At 45.8% G+C, this 16,196-nt stretch overlaps 1 protein-coding gene and 1 long non-coding RNA gene across 2 annotated transcripts in view; one reads left to right on the top strand and one right to left on the bottom strand.

The window, feature by feature from the left end:
* The window catches only part of LOC144678832 (uncharacterized), a 330,763-nt gene that overhangs the window by 113,551 nt on the left and 201,016 nt on the right, over positions 1-16,196 (bottom strand). The window contains exons 17-19 of the mRNA XM_078538787.1: positions 8,358-8,426; positions 6,821-6,889; positions 5,060-5,131 (exon numbers count right to left, since the gene is read on the bottom strand). Of these exons, the coding sequence (XP_078394913.1) occupies positions 5,060-5,131; positions 6,821-6,889; positions 8,358-8,426 (210 nt within the window). The remainder of the gene's footprint in view (positions 1-5,059; positions 5,132-6,820; positions 6,890-8,357; positions 8,427-16,196) is intronic.
* The window catches only part of LOC144678833 (uncharacterized), a 50,512-nt gene that overhangs the window by 28,545 nt on the left and 5,771 nt on the right, over positions 1-16,196 (top strand). The gene's annotated exons all lie outside the window — the stretch shown is intronic.

A 16,196-nucleotide genomic window follows, 5' to 3' on the forward strand; every position in this document is an offset into this window, starting at 1 on the left:
GTACAAGATTATGAGGGGCATGGACAGGATGGATAGGGAGCAGCTGTTCCCCTTAGTTGAAGGGTCAGTCATAAGGGGACACAAGTTCAAGGTGAGGGGCAGGAGGTTTAGGGGGATGTGAGGAAAAACTTTTTTACCCAGAGGGTGGTGACGATTTGGAATGCGCTGCCTGGGAGGGTGGTGGAGGTGGGTTGCCTCAAAATCTAGGCGCTCTATGTACTAGCTCCAATCTTTCATGGGCGAATCCTAAGGTGAGGTGCAGCATCAGAGCTATCCCATCCTCATCGCCAATTGTAATAAACTTGATGTACTGGACAGGTTTCTTACTTGAAACAGGTAACTTTATTTACAGAGCTCATGTAGAAGCTACCTGCTTAAACCAACTAGAAAGCTCCGCCCCTAAGATTACCCATGCTTAGGGCTGATTCATCGGTACAATCACATGACCCCTAAAACAGTAGGAAAGGTTTTATCTACAATCACTACACATAGATATACTCATGGAACCATGCCTTACAGATAATGTCCCAGACACCACCATCACCATCCCTGGGTATGTCCTGTCCCACCAGCAGGACAGATCCAGCAGAGGTGGCGGCACAATGCTAAACAGTCGGGAGGGAGTTTCCCTTGGAGTCCTCAACATCGACTCCAGACCTCATGAAGTCTCATGGCATCAGGTCAAACATGGGCAAACAAACCTCCTCCTGATTACCATGCACCATGCCCCTCTCAGTTGATAAATCAGTACTCCTCCATGTTGAACACGACTTGGAGGAAGCACTGAGGGTGGCAAGGGCACAAAGTGTACTCTGGTTGGGGAATTTCAATGTCCATCACCAAGAGTGGCTCAGTAGCACTACTACTGAATGAGCTGGCCAAAACCTTATGGACATAGCTGCTACAATGCCTTTGCGGCAGGTGGTGACAGAACCAACATGAGGGAATAAAATAATTGACTTCATCCTCACCAGCCTGCCTGCCAAAGATGCATCTGTCCATGACAGCATTGGTAGGCGTGACCACCACATAATCCTTGTGGAGACGAAGTCCCATCTTCACATTGAGGATACCCTCCATCAAGTTGTGTGGCACTACCACCCTGCTAAATGGGATAGATTTCGAACAGATCTAGCAACTCAAGACAGGGCATCCATGAGGCGCTGTGGGCCATCAGCAGCAGCAGGATTGTACTCAAACACAATATGTAACCGCATGGCCCGGCATATCCCCCATTCTACATTACCACCAAGCCAGGGGATCAACCCTGGTTCCATGAAGAGTTCAGGAGCAGCACCAGGCATTCCTAAAAATGAGATGTCAACCTGGTGAAGCTACAACTCAGGGCTGCTTGCATGCCACACTGCATAAATGGCATGCGATAGACAGAGCTAAGCAATTCCACAGCCAACAGGTCAAATCTAAGCTCTGCATTCCTGCCACATCCAGATGTGAATGATGGTGGACAATTAAATAACTCACTGAAGGAAGAGGCTGCACAAATATCCTCATCCTCAATGATGGGGGAGTCCAACACATCAGTGCAAAGGATAAGGCTGAAGCATTTGCAACAATCTTCAACCACATGTGCCAAGTGGATGATCCATCTTGGCCTCCTCCGGAGGTCCCCAGCATTACAGATGCCAGTCTTCAGGCAATTCCATTCACTCCATGTGATATTAATAAATGAGTGAAGGCACTGGATACTGCAACGGCTATGGGCCCTGACAATATTCCGGCAATAGTGCTGAAGACCTGTGCTCCAGAACTTGCTGCACCCCTAGCCAAGCTGTTCCAGTATAGCTACAACACTGGCATCTACCCGGCTATGTGGAGAATTTCCCAGGTATGTCCTGTACACAAAAAGCAGGACAAATCCAACCCTGGCAATCTACCGCCCCCAGTCTACTCTCCATCATTAGTAAAGTGATGGAAGGGGTCATCAACAGTGCTATCAAGCTGCACTTGCTTCAAAATCACCGACTGACTGACGTTCAGTTTGGGTTCTGCCAGGATCACTCAGCTCCTGACCTCATTACAGCCTTGGTTCAAACATGGACAAAAGAGTTGAACTCCAGAGGTGAGGTGAGAGTGACTGCCTTTGACATCACAGCAGCATTTCACTGAGTGTGACATCAAGGAGCCCTAGCAATACTGGAGTCAATGGAAATCAGGGGGAAAACTCTCGGCTGGTTGGAGGCATACCTAGCACAAAGGAAGATGGTTGTGGTTGTTGGAGGTCAATCATCCCGGTTCCAGGACATCTCTGCAGGAGTTCCTCTGGGTGGTGTTCTGGGCCCAACCATCTTCAGCTGCTTCATCAATGACCTTCCTTCCATCATAAGGTCAGAAGTGGGGATGTTTGCTGATGATTGCACAATGTTCAGCACCATTTGCGACTCCTTAGATACTGAAGCAGTCCATGTCCAAATGCAGCTAGACCTGGACAATATTCAGGCTTGGGCTGACAAGTGGCAAATAACATTCGTGCCACACAAGTGCCAGACAATGACTATCTCCAACAAGAGAGAATCTAACCATCGCCTTTGATGTTCAATGGCATCACCATCACTGAATTCCCATTATCAATATCCTGGGGATTACCATTGACCAGAAACTGAACTGGACTAGCCATGTAAATACTGTGGCTACAAGAATAGGTCAGAGGCCAGGAATCCTGCGGCAACAACCCACCTCCTGACTCCCCAATGCCTGTCCACCATCTACAAGCCAGAAGTCAGGAGTGTGATGGAATACTCTCCACTTGCCTGGATGAATACAGCTCCAACAATGCTCAAGAAGCTCAACACCATCCAGGACAAAGCAGCCCACTTGATTGGTATCCCATCCACAAACATTCACTCCCTCCACCACCAACGCACAGTGGCAACATTGTGTACCATCTACAAGATGCACTGCAGGAACTCACCAAGGCTCCTTAGACAGCAGCCTCCAAACCCACAACTGCTATCATCTAGAAGGACAAGAGCAACAGATGCATGGGAACACCACCACCTGGAAATTCCCCTCCAAGTCACTCACCATCCTGACTTGGAAATATATCGCTGTTCCTTCATTGTTGCTGGGTCAAAATCCTGGAACTCCCTCCCTAACAGCACTGTGGGTGTACCTACACCACATAGACTGCAGCGGTTCAAGAAGGCAGCTCACCATCACCTTCTGAAGGGCAATTAGGGATGGATAATAAATGCTGGCCTAGCCAGCGACGCCCACATCCCATGAATGAATAGAAAAATACGATAGATAGATGGATAGAAACTTATACACGTGGATTGAGAGCGACAATGAGGGAGCAGGCAATAGATACACACACGGGCACAAAAAGAAGCATTGAGACATGCTGTGAATCAGAGATTCAAGTACGTGCTGCCTACATTTTGCAAAGGTTTAAGGAAGAGAAGAATCCCCACACTGGAATCTCATTGTTACAGTACAATACTAAATATTCTCAGATCAGGTAACATACAGCTTAAATGCAATGAAGAGCTTTGTCTGTAATGTGGCCCCAGTCCAAAAAAAGCCTTCCCTATCACAAGGAGAGGCAGAGTGCAGCTTTCCATTTTCCACACCATATATAAGTATGCTAAGGAACATTTGATCAAATTGCTGCCAAATTGGAGGACAGTTTAGTGAAATGAGCCCACGTCCAGTAGAAAGAATGCTGAAGCTCATTTCCTTTAGACATTTTAACAGCTGAATAAACTATCATTCATTCTTTCTGGGTTTGAGTCAACCTCATGTGCTACATATGAATGGTCAATCTTCTAGAGTATAACTCTTTCCAGTTCTGCAAAAGTCACCTTATGGAAAATGTGTTACCACCAAACATGGATTTGCTAAACAGAACACGCCTTTAATATCTAACATGAAGTATTAATTTTACTATTTCATCTGATCACTTAAGGCATTCATGACGAATAAGAGTGAGTGGTAACATGAAGTACACAAAACACTATGCCATACATAAAAAAAAATCAAAGGTTTTATTCTTTCCACATACATACTGCACCGCGACAACTCTGAGCTGAGGAATCATCCCATTGCTAAGCCTACAACTGTTTTCTGTGGGATTGTGCAGAGTGGAAAAATAGGATTCAGGTGGCAACAACAAAGAAAGGGTGGGACTTCCGCCCCCTCACCGGGAGGAAGTCTCGGCCTTGGGAGCTGCCAGCCAATCGGATTGGCCAACAGCTCTTGCAGTCCCAGCAGTGCCAGAGTTCAGTAGTGGGCGCTGTTGGGACTGCAATAAGACCCAGGATAAAGACCCCAATGGATCTTGGACTCAAGTAAGTCAAGAGTATTGACCGGGGGTGATCAAGCACCTTAGGGATGGAAGCAGGGGGTGTGGGTTTTGCAGTGCATGCAAAGAGGAAGGAAGGGGGGTACTATCTACGGGGGCAGAGGGAGGGGTTTGTCCCCAATGCACAAAACGCAACCCCCTTCCTTCCCACCATATTAAAAACTTTTTGATAGAACGGGCTGCCCACCCCTGCCTCTGTTATGGCAATGGGCAGCATAATATTGGGGTCAATGGGCTTGCAAACAAGCTCAATTGATCCTTAATTATTTATTTACATATGGCAGATGGGCTGCTGATTTTGGCACCCACCCATCACCCATATTATGGGGGACAGCTCAGGATGGGTGAGAAGGTGGTGGGCTAGCCACTCCTCATATTTTATGTGCCCCCACAGCAAAAACACGCCTGGCTATAAAATCAGTCCATGTTCTAAGATATACATCCATAAGCCATATGTACAAAAGTTGGGAATTAGATGACGCTGAATGAAGCCTTGTATTCCAAATGCTGCTTGATAATAAGTGAATAATTAAGCTGAGCCATGCATGGCTGGAAAAGAGCTAGGTTCACTCCCTGTTCCTAGCTAGGCAGCAAGTGGGGAAGGGCTTAAACTGATACTGGGAACATTTAGGTGAAAGGCTGCCCGCTGTCTATAGAACCCAACACCAATAAGAATCATTGGCTTCAGGAAAAGAGGGAAGGAAACAGAGAAAATAGAACCAAAAATCTTTATGGTACCTTTGCTCCTTTTGATCCAGCATCACCAGGGATTCCAGGATTTGCTGCTGCTCCTGGCGCTCCTGGATCACCCTGAAAGAAAATTAGTGATGCAACTTAAAATGTGGATTTAAGGTCACATACAATGTCTGCAACATACAGATTTAATAACAGAAAAGCTGAGTGTGTATTGTGTGTGTGTATTGTTAGCAGGTAAACAATTACCCTGTCCAAAAGGCATTTCTCTGTCCAATTTTGTAATATGGATGTTGCCCCATCTAAAGGTTAACACCTCAGTTAACCTGGTCAATAGATAAAAATTCTACAAACACATTTGCCTGTTAATATTGTTAGCAGTAATTTCAAGGCTGATAACTCGTAGCTGAAATAGAGTCACGTGTAAAATCAGTATTCCTCCTTAAATCCATTAGGTTCTATTCTAAAGAGGTCACGTTCCCAGCTGAAAAAAACATGAAATTCTTGAAGATAATTGTAAGCATAGGTGACTGCTTTACTTACCTCTTAGTTTGGTACTCTAATGACATGCTTTCAACACATGCTCACAGACGCTCCCCTCAACCTGCCGTACACTCACAAAGGCACTTCCCTACCTTTACACGTTCCTTGGATTTTCTAACAGTCGTACTAACTCAAACACATCATTTTTTTGCATGTAAATCATTCACCATTGCTGGAGAATAGTACCATGACACACTTGCATGCTGCAAGTTCTTGCATGCTTCTGGGAAGCACAGCAGCTAATTGCTTAGCCACAAGAAAGGTGTCATTGTACATCATTTTCCTATGCTTTCAGGCTGAATAAGCTCATAATAGAGGCAAGAATTTGAAAACTGGAGGAGGGTGTCCAAGCCTGAAGACATGAATTCAAATTGAGGAAATGACCCTGGATATAGTGGGCTCTGTGATCTCTGTTGGGGAGGGGTGCACAGATGGGGAACCAGAATCCCTGGGTTTGTGCCCATTCTTTCCATCTTTTTCTTCTAAGGAATGGGGCCTTCACTCAGGTAGCTTGTCAAAAAACAAGTTACCTGTCATCACCATATCATATCTATGGTGCATGAAACATTGCAGGCAGTGTGTTGTCATATTAATATTCAAAGAAGTGTGCTTCCATTGAGCTCACAGGGTCAAAGAAAGGGGGAGGGGGCCAATCATATTGCACTACACTACATCTCTCACTTCCAGATTTCCACTACTCTGTGTGAACAAGTGCTTCCTGGCATCACCCCTAAATAGTCTAGCTATAATTTTAACATTATTCTCCCACCCCCGGTTCTGTCTCCCCACCAGGGGAAGTAGTTTCTGTCCGTCTACCCTTTCAAATCCATTAATCATCCGATCATCACCTCAACCCCTTAATTTTCCCCTCATAATAATACAAACCTCGTCGATGCAACCTGTTTGCATAATTCAACCGGGACCTGCCTGGAAAAGAAAACTGTTTCCTGAGCACCATTCACTGAATCGTTTGCTTGCGAGCAAAGAACCCTGGATAATAAAAGTTTTAACAATATCATGCTAGAAAATGTGTAAGGTGGTGTACTTAATGGGTAAGGTGGTGTACTTTGAAGGCTCAGTCAATTTCTGCTGCAAAATTCGAGCAATTCACAAAGGATCAGGCATATTGGCAGCAATAAGAACTGTGTATCTCATAGTAGTTTTTTCTTGAAGCAGACATATTTCTAATAATATTGGGTTTGTTCCTAAGAATATAAAAAAGTAAATGACCATCAAGGCATAGACAGATAATAACATACTTACTTTAGGACCTGGAAGTCCTCTTCCCCCTAATCCTGTTGGGCCCCTTTCTCCAGGAAATCCTCGGTCTCCCTGTCATTTAATATACTTAAGTTATTAAATTTACATTTGTTTAAATTTGTTAGTTAAAAAATTGTAATGCCATGCATTTTAAATGGTAACTCGCTCTAGTGCTATAAGCTCAAAAGTTGCTAGTTAATAGAGAAAATAATACAATATTATGAGATCTTCATAGTTCCTGAAATTGTTATTTTCAAAGCATAGATTTAAATTGCTCAAGAAAGTACTACAGAGGTGTTGGCTTCCTCTGAGCACACCAACAATCCAGTATCAGGATTGAGCAGAGGACATTTATTTGAGCTGCTCATTTCTTGTTTTGAGCTATAATTTTCTGAATGGAATTAGGCTCAGTGCTGTGGTACAGCAGAGGGACTTGGAGGTGGGGTGGGGGCTGTAAGGTTCAAGGATGTTAACAACAGCACTTCAGGCTGATAACGTTTTTTATATAAAGTTATTTTATCTCAAAATGTATAGACTATAAAAGCCAAGAGATAATAAGGAGCCTGGATAAAACATTAACAAGATCTCAGAGTACTGTGTGCAGTATTGTACTCCAGTTCGTCATGCTGAGCTTGAAATACATTGAGGTGGGGCATAATGAAGGGGAAGTGAAGGGGAAGAAGGATCCAGAGGGATGATGATTTAAGTAGACTGTTTCCAGAGGGGTCAAGAATGAGGGCCATAGAAACAAAATTTTGTGTAAGAGATTTATAACAGAAGACCAGAGAAACCTCTTTATAAAGAAAGTTGTGAGACTGTGGAATTCAATCCCAGGGTTAATGATTGAGGCAGAAACTATGTCAACATTTAAGATTAGTTCGAATGGGTGGATGAAGGAACAGGGGTGAAGAATTGTGGGTGGGTAAATATGATTAAAAATATTTGCACATAAAGGTTAAATGGCAGCATGGATTATTTGGGCTGAATGGCCTGTTTCTGTGTTGTAATTTCTATGTATTTCTATGTACTACATCTTATTAGTTTTATTACATTTCATTAACGTATTATATGTATTGACATGAGTTCTTACAGTTTCATTAGCCTCAATATTTGTACAGTTAGCTTTAACTTCAACAAGTCAACTGTCTTATCACCTTTGCTAATCTGACAATTGTAATGTGCGATAATTCCAGTTATCTTAACAGTGAACATATAATCAGATGCTGAGAAGTGTGAAAAATAATTTAGCAACATGTATAAGCCGCATGACTTCCAGTAAAACTTGATAATCTTTGATCAGAGAAGACTTATGCAATTTGCAAGATGATCACACAAGAACTAGAACAGCGACTGACTGGCAATATCATAAATATTCTTCTGCTTCTAAGTATAATCCTTGCTATTTGCCCTTGTAGCATCTGAGGTATTGGGACTAGAGCGTGAATTAGCATTCTCTGCTATTCAAAATACAGTCACTCATGCTTCCAGTGCTGGTGATGGTGTAATCCATGAATGTAAAAAGTGTAATTTAACTTTGTACCTTTGCACCAGGTAAACCTTGTCCTGTTGGACCCCTTGGCCCAGGTGGTCCTGAAGGGCCTTGCTCCCCCTATAAAAAAAAATGGAATATCTTTAGAATTTCAGTGTGCTGTTAATTAATGTCTTTCCATTTTCCATTTTTTCCAATATTTATCTCTATTTTCTCATTAATGTTCTATGGTTATCATGCGAAATGCACCATCTGTTTGTGAGAGGGTAGGCAGCTGACAATTGTTTCTGTGTTTTTCTACCCAGTATTTTTGTTTTATTTTTGCAGTGGAATGGTTGGTTCAGGCATACAGGCTAATTCTCCCATTAACTGAGAAAGACTCCTAAATTGCCTCAAGTGCATTAGCTTGGGCACGAGATTAACAAATACCCACCGAACTGCAATGTAGCTAGAATTTCATGCGGAGGCTGTGGCCCCACCCACTTCCTGGAAAGTCCGAGGCAAGCCCGCTTCCACCTGCCATGACTCTATTGTACATGGTTCAGGCAATTGGCTGCCTGAAGTCTTGGTTTCTCCCCTCCAAGGCAGGATGCCCTGCCTCCAAGAGGTGTCAGCCCGTCTGGGAGCAGTGGTCACTACTAGGACTGCAACAGTCCCTGGACCAGCAGAGCAGGCCTGGAGTTCAGCTACGTGGGATCAGGGATTGCCGGGGCAAATCAGGTAGGCCCAGGCAAAGGGGAGTGATTGACCATGTATAAAATGGCTACTTCCTAAAACCTTTACTAGCATATAACACCATCAGAGGTCACAAGAGTATGGCAAGCCATAGTGTACGAAGGCATTTATCCAAACATCCCACTTTTCACAAAAAATAGTTTGTTCTTACTAGATTGTTCCAATTTCGCCTGTCTCTATACACACATTGCACATGTAGGGCGGAATCGTCCCAGGTTTGCACAAAGTGCAGTTGCTGGCGGGAAAAATGTTGTTTTATCCGTCTGCCGCAATGGTGGAATTTTGCATCGTTTCGCCCCAATTCCACCTCATTAATTATGCAGCCACAGGAAACACGCTGTCTCGCTGTCGGGCAGCGTCCAATTTGCCCGCCACGCCATTACCTCGCCACTTCCTCACGCAGGACGCCATATTTAAACTGCAGCTGCGCACACACTTCTCAATGCTTACAGCCCAGGACTACTCCAGTGAAGACATGGCCCCCAAAAGCCAAGATGAGTGCGGCCCCCTCGATTCAGTGACGCATTCCTGGGATGCGTTCTGGATGTCATGGAGGCCCGCTGCAATGTACCCTAACCCCCGCTCTGGCTGCAGGAGGCCCATCAGTCTCACCACTCCAGCTTGGGAGGCGGTGGCAGTGGTGGTCAATGCCAATGCTACACACAAGAGGTCGGCCATCCAGTGCAGAAAGGGGATGACTGATCTCATCCATGCTGCCAGGGTAAGGCAACCATCTCATCATTCTAAACTCACCCACTCACAAGGCCATCACACATTCACTGGTATCTCGCTCACTGCCAGCTCAAGGTACATCACTACTCACTCTCTCACACACACCTCATATCTCCATCTGGCCTCCTTCTCTGGAGACTACCTCCTCAGCCCTCACCATCTTGAGGCCACTTGCACAGTTCAACATGTGCCTCCACACACACCCTAGGATACCCTCTTCCCTAGTACAGCCCTCGACCTGCAGCCTCTTCCCTTGCCGAGGTCACTTCTACCTTCCCTAAGCAAGCCCTAGCCCTGCAACCATTGAAAAGTTACCCCTGTCTTACGGCTGGTCTCGTAGGTAGAGACCTGCCTGTGAGCCCCCCTAAAATTGATGTGGTGCTGCCTGCGAAGCCTGGTGCTGATGACTGCAAGTGCTATCCAAAGCAAGGTAGGCAAACAAACCTCGAAGTGCTGAGCCAAGTGCAGCTCGCCAGGTGCACGTCGCTTATGTACAGTTGTGAAACGCGTCAGCGTGCAATTACACCCACGTGCCCAGATGATCCAGCATGGGGGGATGAATCCGGTTAGCAGGGCTTATAATGAGATGTAAAGTATTGAAATTAGGCTCCCAACGTGCGGTAGCAGGAAATGTGGCCTGCCATTGATGGATGGAGTGGACGATTGCAAACTGGTTGCATGACAGCCTTCTTGCCATATTGTCCCCCCACACCTGCCAAGACGCCCGATGCCAATGGGGCCAAGAAATTCCGGCCATAATATTTAAGCACTCAATCTCCTAATGCTATGTGTGTGAGTTGTTTTTGGCTGTTAATTCAGTCTGCGTCCTGGGGTGACGTTCCTTCTCTGGGTTGTTGCTGTGGTGAGTGTTGCTGCTGTGATAATTATTGGTGCTGATCAGTTGCATTTGTTGGGAAATGGCTAAACTCTGAGACTGATGGTTGTTCAGATCCTTGCTCCATTAGCAAAATTACATCTTCCTCATCAGCTATCTGCTGTGAAGAAGCATCTTCTCCAGTTGTACATATATTTCTGTGATTGCGACGATGGATTTGGTCCTTCACTTTCATCATGTATGACACAGGCCATAAGTTGCACATGGACTGATTTTTGTTGAATGCCTCGAATGTTTGCACTCTGACCAACTCTCCAACTCTCAATATGGCAACAATTTGGCAGCTTTATCAAAGTGGAATTTGGCTTTCTGTCATTTCACTTTGATCTTGTCACTCACGTCCGTTACTACATATGGCTTCAATACTTTTTCAGCTGTTGGAAGAGTAGTTTGGGTGACATTAGACGCTGGACTGGGCAATTTTCCATGCCTTCAGTCAGTGTATTTCTCCATTCTAAGATTGCCTTGTACACACCTGTGCTGGATTTAATTGACTTTTTGATGATTCCTTTGGCAGTTTTCAATGCTGCCTCAGCCTTTCCATTTGACTGGGGATGGTGTGGCAATGATGTGTAGTGCTGAATTTCCCAATCATTCATGAAGAGTCTGAATTCTTCACTTACGAACTGAGGGCTAATATCGATCATCAAAATGTCAGGAATGCCAAGACGACTGAAGTGTGCATTCTACGATCACATTATCTTTGATATCAGCTGATCTAACTCCCAGTAGTCTGCATAATAGTCAACTGTGATGAGATTACTCACAGGTCCAAAGAGAATGAAGAGGTCTACTCCAAGCTTCATCTATGGTCTATCTGGGATGTCATGAGTCATGAGTGGCTCTTTGACTTGCTATGCTTGATGTTCATTACAGCCTTCTTCAGACTGGACTCCATTCCTTGATTGTTTGCATGGATGCGCTCCAGCTTCTCTTTTCCTGCCTCTCTAGGGACAATGGCTCTAGTTTCTTCCTACAAATGCCATCTTGAGTAATCACATCCTTTCTGTATGTCCAATATTCTCTGATTGAAACATCATCTATGTCGCCTCCAATGTGCCAGCTCAGCCTTTGGCTGACTGAGGAAAAGAGTATTTGAGGACCAGGATCTCAAATCCGAGACTATGGTCCTGGTTGACCAGGCAGCAGAGATCCCTGCACTCCTATATATGATTCAGAGACTTGGGTAAGTTGAAGCAGGCACTTCAAAGCACTGGAGAAATACCATCAGTGGTGCCTTCGCAAAATCCTCCAAATCAGGTGACAAGAAAAGAGGTTCAACAGCAGCATTCCCTCCCAAGCTAACTCACCCAGCATCGAGATGCTAGTTTTAAAAAATTCATTCAAGGGATGTGGGCTTTGGCGGCTGGGCCAGCATTTATTGCCCATCCCTAATGGCCCTTGAGAAGGTGGTGGTGAGCTGCCTTCTTGAACCACTGCAGTCCATGTAGTGTAGATACACCCACAGTGCTGTTAGGGAGGGAGTTTCAGGATTTTGACCCAGCGACAGTGAAGTAACGCCAATTTATTTCCAAGTCAGGATGGTGAGTGACTTGGAGGGGAACTTCCACGTGGTGGTGTTCTCATGCATCTGCTGCCCTTGTCCTTCTAGATGGTGGCAGTTGTAGGTTTGGAAGCTGCTGTCTAAGGATCCTTGGTGAGTTTCTGCAGTGCATCTTGTAGATGGTACACACTGCTGCTACTGTGTGTTGGTGGTGGTGGGAGTAAATGTTTGTGGACGGGGTGCCAATCAAGCGGGCTGTTTTGCCCTGGATGGTGTCAAGTTTCTTAAGTGCTGTTGAAGCTGCACTCATCCAGGCAACTGGAGAGTATTCCATCACACTCCTGACTTGTGCCTTGTAGATTGTGGACAGGCTTTTGGGAGTCAGGAGGCGAGTTACTTGTCACACAATTCCTAGCCTCTGACCTGCTCTTGTAGCTACAGTATTTATATTGCTGGTCCAGTTCAGTTTCTGATCAATGGAAACCCCCAGGGTTTTGATAGTTTGGGATTCAGTGATGGTAATACCATTGAATGTCAAGGGCAATGGTTAAATTCTCTCTTGTTGGAGATGGTCATTGCCTGGCACTGTGGCGCAAATGTTACTTGCCACTTATCAGCCCAAGCCTGGATATTGTCCAGGTCTTGCTGCATTTGGACATTTACTGCTTCACTCAAAGCCAGCTCCACTGAGTGGGACATATTATTTGTATGCCTGACACCAGACTCCCAAAGCAATTGCTCTCTCGGAACTCAGTTGTGGCAGATGACTCTCAAAAGGACAACAAAAACGCTTTAGGGATGTCCTCAAAGTATCCCTGTAGAGGTCAAGCATACTCGCAGACTCATGGGAGACCCTTGCTTGTGACCGACCAAAATGGAGAAGTCTCATTTGGGAAGGCACCGAACACATCAAGAGACTTCATGGGAACGAGCAGAAGCAAAGGCACGGAGCTGGAGGGAGTGCGTAAACCTCAAAACAACCTATCTACCCAACCCTTCAAGCACCACACGTGGCAGAGTTTGCAGATCGCGCATTGGACTTATCAGCCATCTCAGAACCCATCGAACTTCAGAATGGGAACAAGTCATCCTCAACCCCAAGAGGCTGCCTAAAAGGAGCGAGATTATAGCAACCTATGCGCCCTTAATGGTTTCAGCATATCTTTTCATCACAACTTCCTGTAGCACATGAAGAGTTGCATCTTGTTATGTAGTTTGTCTGATCTGAGCAAAACGCTTGCCTGTCAGGATCCGTTCAGCAGTGATTAGCTTAGTGTCATCCGAAACACTGCAAATCTCTTCTCGTACGTGAATTGTTATTAATCCAAGCTTTTGATTTGTTTCAGCTGAGATGAAAGGATTTTGTTCAGTGTCCACTATCTGAAACTGAAGATCTTCTTTCCTTCCCATGTATTGGAATCTCAGCTTAATTTGTCCTCATGGGGTGAGCATCATTCCATCATGGAATCTCAACCTTATCTTTGACAGCTTCATTTTCAGGTCATCATCTTGAGCAACTTTACACATGTCTGAGAAGCTCATAATGTTGCACTTAGAACCAGTGTCTATCTGACACTTTATCAACTTGATGCTCTCCTTCTGCAGTCATCATTTCAACAGTCTCAAACCCTTTCTCACCCCGTGACTTGATGACAGCAACTTGTTCCAGGATGTAGAGTGATTCAGCAGAATCATCGTCTGACATCTTTGCAGCAACCACCTTTATTGGCTTGCTATTCTTCTTTCCAGAAGAAACTTGAGTGCAAAATGGTTCAGCATTTTTCAGTTAGAGCACTGCTTTCCCCATGCTGGACATGCTTCCTTTTCTTTATTGTAGTGTCCTTCACAATACTTTGGCCTTGATCTTTATGCTGGCTCTTCTGTAAGTTGTCCTTCCTTTCAATCATTGTCTTGTGCTTGAAAGGCTTGGGCTGTCTCTCAGCATAATGCAAAACCTCATCGATTCTCGCATCAATACACTTCAATTGATGATTAGCTAACTCAGAGCTTCTTGACATGTCAATAGTTTTCTGGAACGTAGGTTTCTCTTCTCTCAGAAGACGTGCTCTCACAGCAGGATCTCTTGTTCCTAAAACAATCAACTCACACACTCACAAACCCATCACACATCCATATGGATCTCACACCTCAAGGGACAACACCACTAACTCTCACACACACCCACACATCTCCATCAGGGTCATGTCCTCTGGAGCTTGTGTCCTCATCCTGTCCATGGATCCACTCACCACACAAACATTCCATACAGTGTCATGTGTCCTGCTCACACTCCCTCCACCTGTTTTCATGCAGGAGAAGCTGGTTCACATCAGCAGGGGGAGGTCCCAGATCAGGGATAGAGTGGCACACGTTAGGCTCTTCACTCACTTTGAGGAGTGTACCATTGCGCTGAATGGTGAGGACGTGGACTGTGCCTGCGGTGACAGTGAGGTCGGCGGCGAACACCCACATGAGCATCCTACACCACATCATCCCTCTCTCAACGCAAATGTGAGTGCCTCTCTCCTGCTTTTGACTCTGCTGCCATGCATTATTTCTACTTTGGTTCACGGGGAGCTCTGCCAAACAACTGACATCCTCAACCTGTCAGTCCCTCAGCTCCATCCACATACTCACCTCCAGCCAAGAGGACACCTCCTCCATTGAAGAGCTGGAAATAATCAGCTTGGAAGACCTGTCACAGCATTTACCCACAACCTGCACCAGCGCAGAGACACACACCTCGATGGGACCTAGATCTAGAGCAGGTTCAAGTTCACAATCTGGTGGTTACCGCACGGACACATGTCCACAGCAGGAGGAGGCAGGTTCAGCTGAGCTCCCTGGCACTCGGAGGACTGTTGAGGACGAGGCATCTGTGAGGTCTGAGTCCGATGACGAGCCTCTGGATTCGGCCTTCCAACTCATCGTGGAGAGTCAGCAGAATGTGGGGGAACATCACGTAGGGCTGTTGGAATCCCTCAACAGAATGGCATACGAGGAGTGTGTCCGTCTGTTCTCTGATGAAGTGGTGTCCACATTTGCATGTATGAAGGACTCCATGAGAAGGATGGCGGACGCCATGGAGACGCTGGTCTAGCAGAACACGGAGATGGGCGCAGACCTGCACTCCATTGCAGTAGCCATGGGTGAGTTCCTGCAACGTGAGAGGGAAACGGGGCACCTCGATGTCCCTCCAGTTGTTCCTTCCCCTCAAAGATTCAGGCTGGGGCCCTCGGGCACCCGAAGGGAGAAGGAGAGACAGCTGGACACCCCTGGGTCATCCACTCAGGAATCCAAGAGGTTGTCCACTCCCTCCGAGTGCCCTTTGCCTGTGACCCCCTCAACCTCGTCCTCTGTCACTTCAGAGTGAACAGCTGGCCCACAGGAGGACAGTTGAAGCAAGCCGGGGCCCTCAAGGCTTTGGCTTTCCAGAGGATGCACACTGAAGAGGCAACAGGGCCAACCATTGCCAGGCTGTCCCCACCCCTGCTGCAGATGTCAGGGCAGAACCTAGAAGAAATGGTAGGCCTAGAAAAGTGAAGAAATTCTGATCACAAACGGTTGCACGGGTGAACACTTTTTGTCACTTTATTCAGCGAAAGTGAACATATTTTCTGATTATAATGTGTAATGTTGTCTTTCAGCTTCATTGACAGGCTTCGCAAGTCCTCCCTCTGTATTTCACACCTCCCCCAACCCCCCATCACGAGCAGTTCAGCTTCACACAACCAGACCATGAGTGATTTTGGAGGGAGAAGTGTGTGTGTGGCAGTGCCTTTCGGAACCTCATTCAAGCACTCTCCCACACAGGCGGAGCCTTCATCCATCACACTCATCTTACTGTCCTGTGCATTTTCAATGCTGCCTGCTGGAGCTCTCTTTCAGTTGTCCATTAGAGCTGACATGCAACTCCACACACCCACTGGTTACACACCCATACAGCACCTTCGCCCATCCAACACGAGGCTCCACTCAGTTATGATTTGAAAACCATGGTTGTAGTGAAGTTTATAATCAGCTC

The sequence above is a fragment of the Cetorhinus maximus genome, chromosome 3 (genome assembly GCF_964194155.1).
Source record: "Cetorhinus maximus chromosome 3, sCetMax3.hap1.1, whole genome shotgun sequence".
Taxonomy (NCBI): Eukaryota; Metazoa; Chordata; class Chondrichthyes; order Lamniformes; family Cetorhinidae; genus Cetorhinus; species Cetorhinus maximus.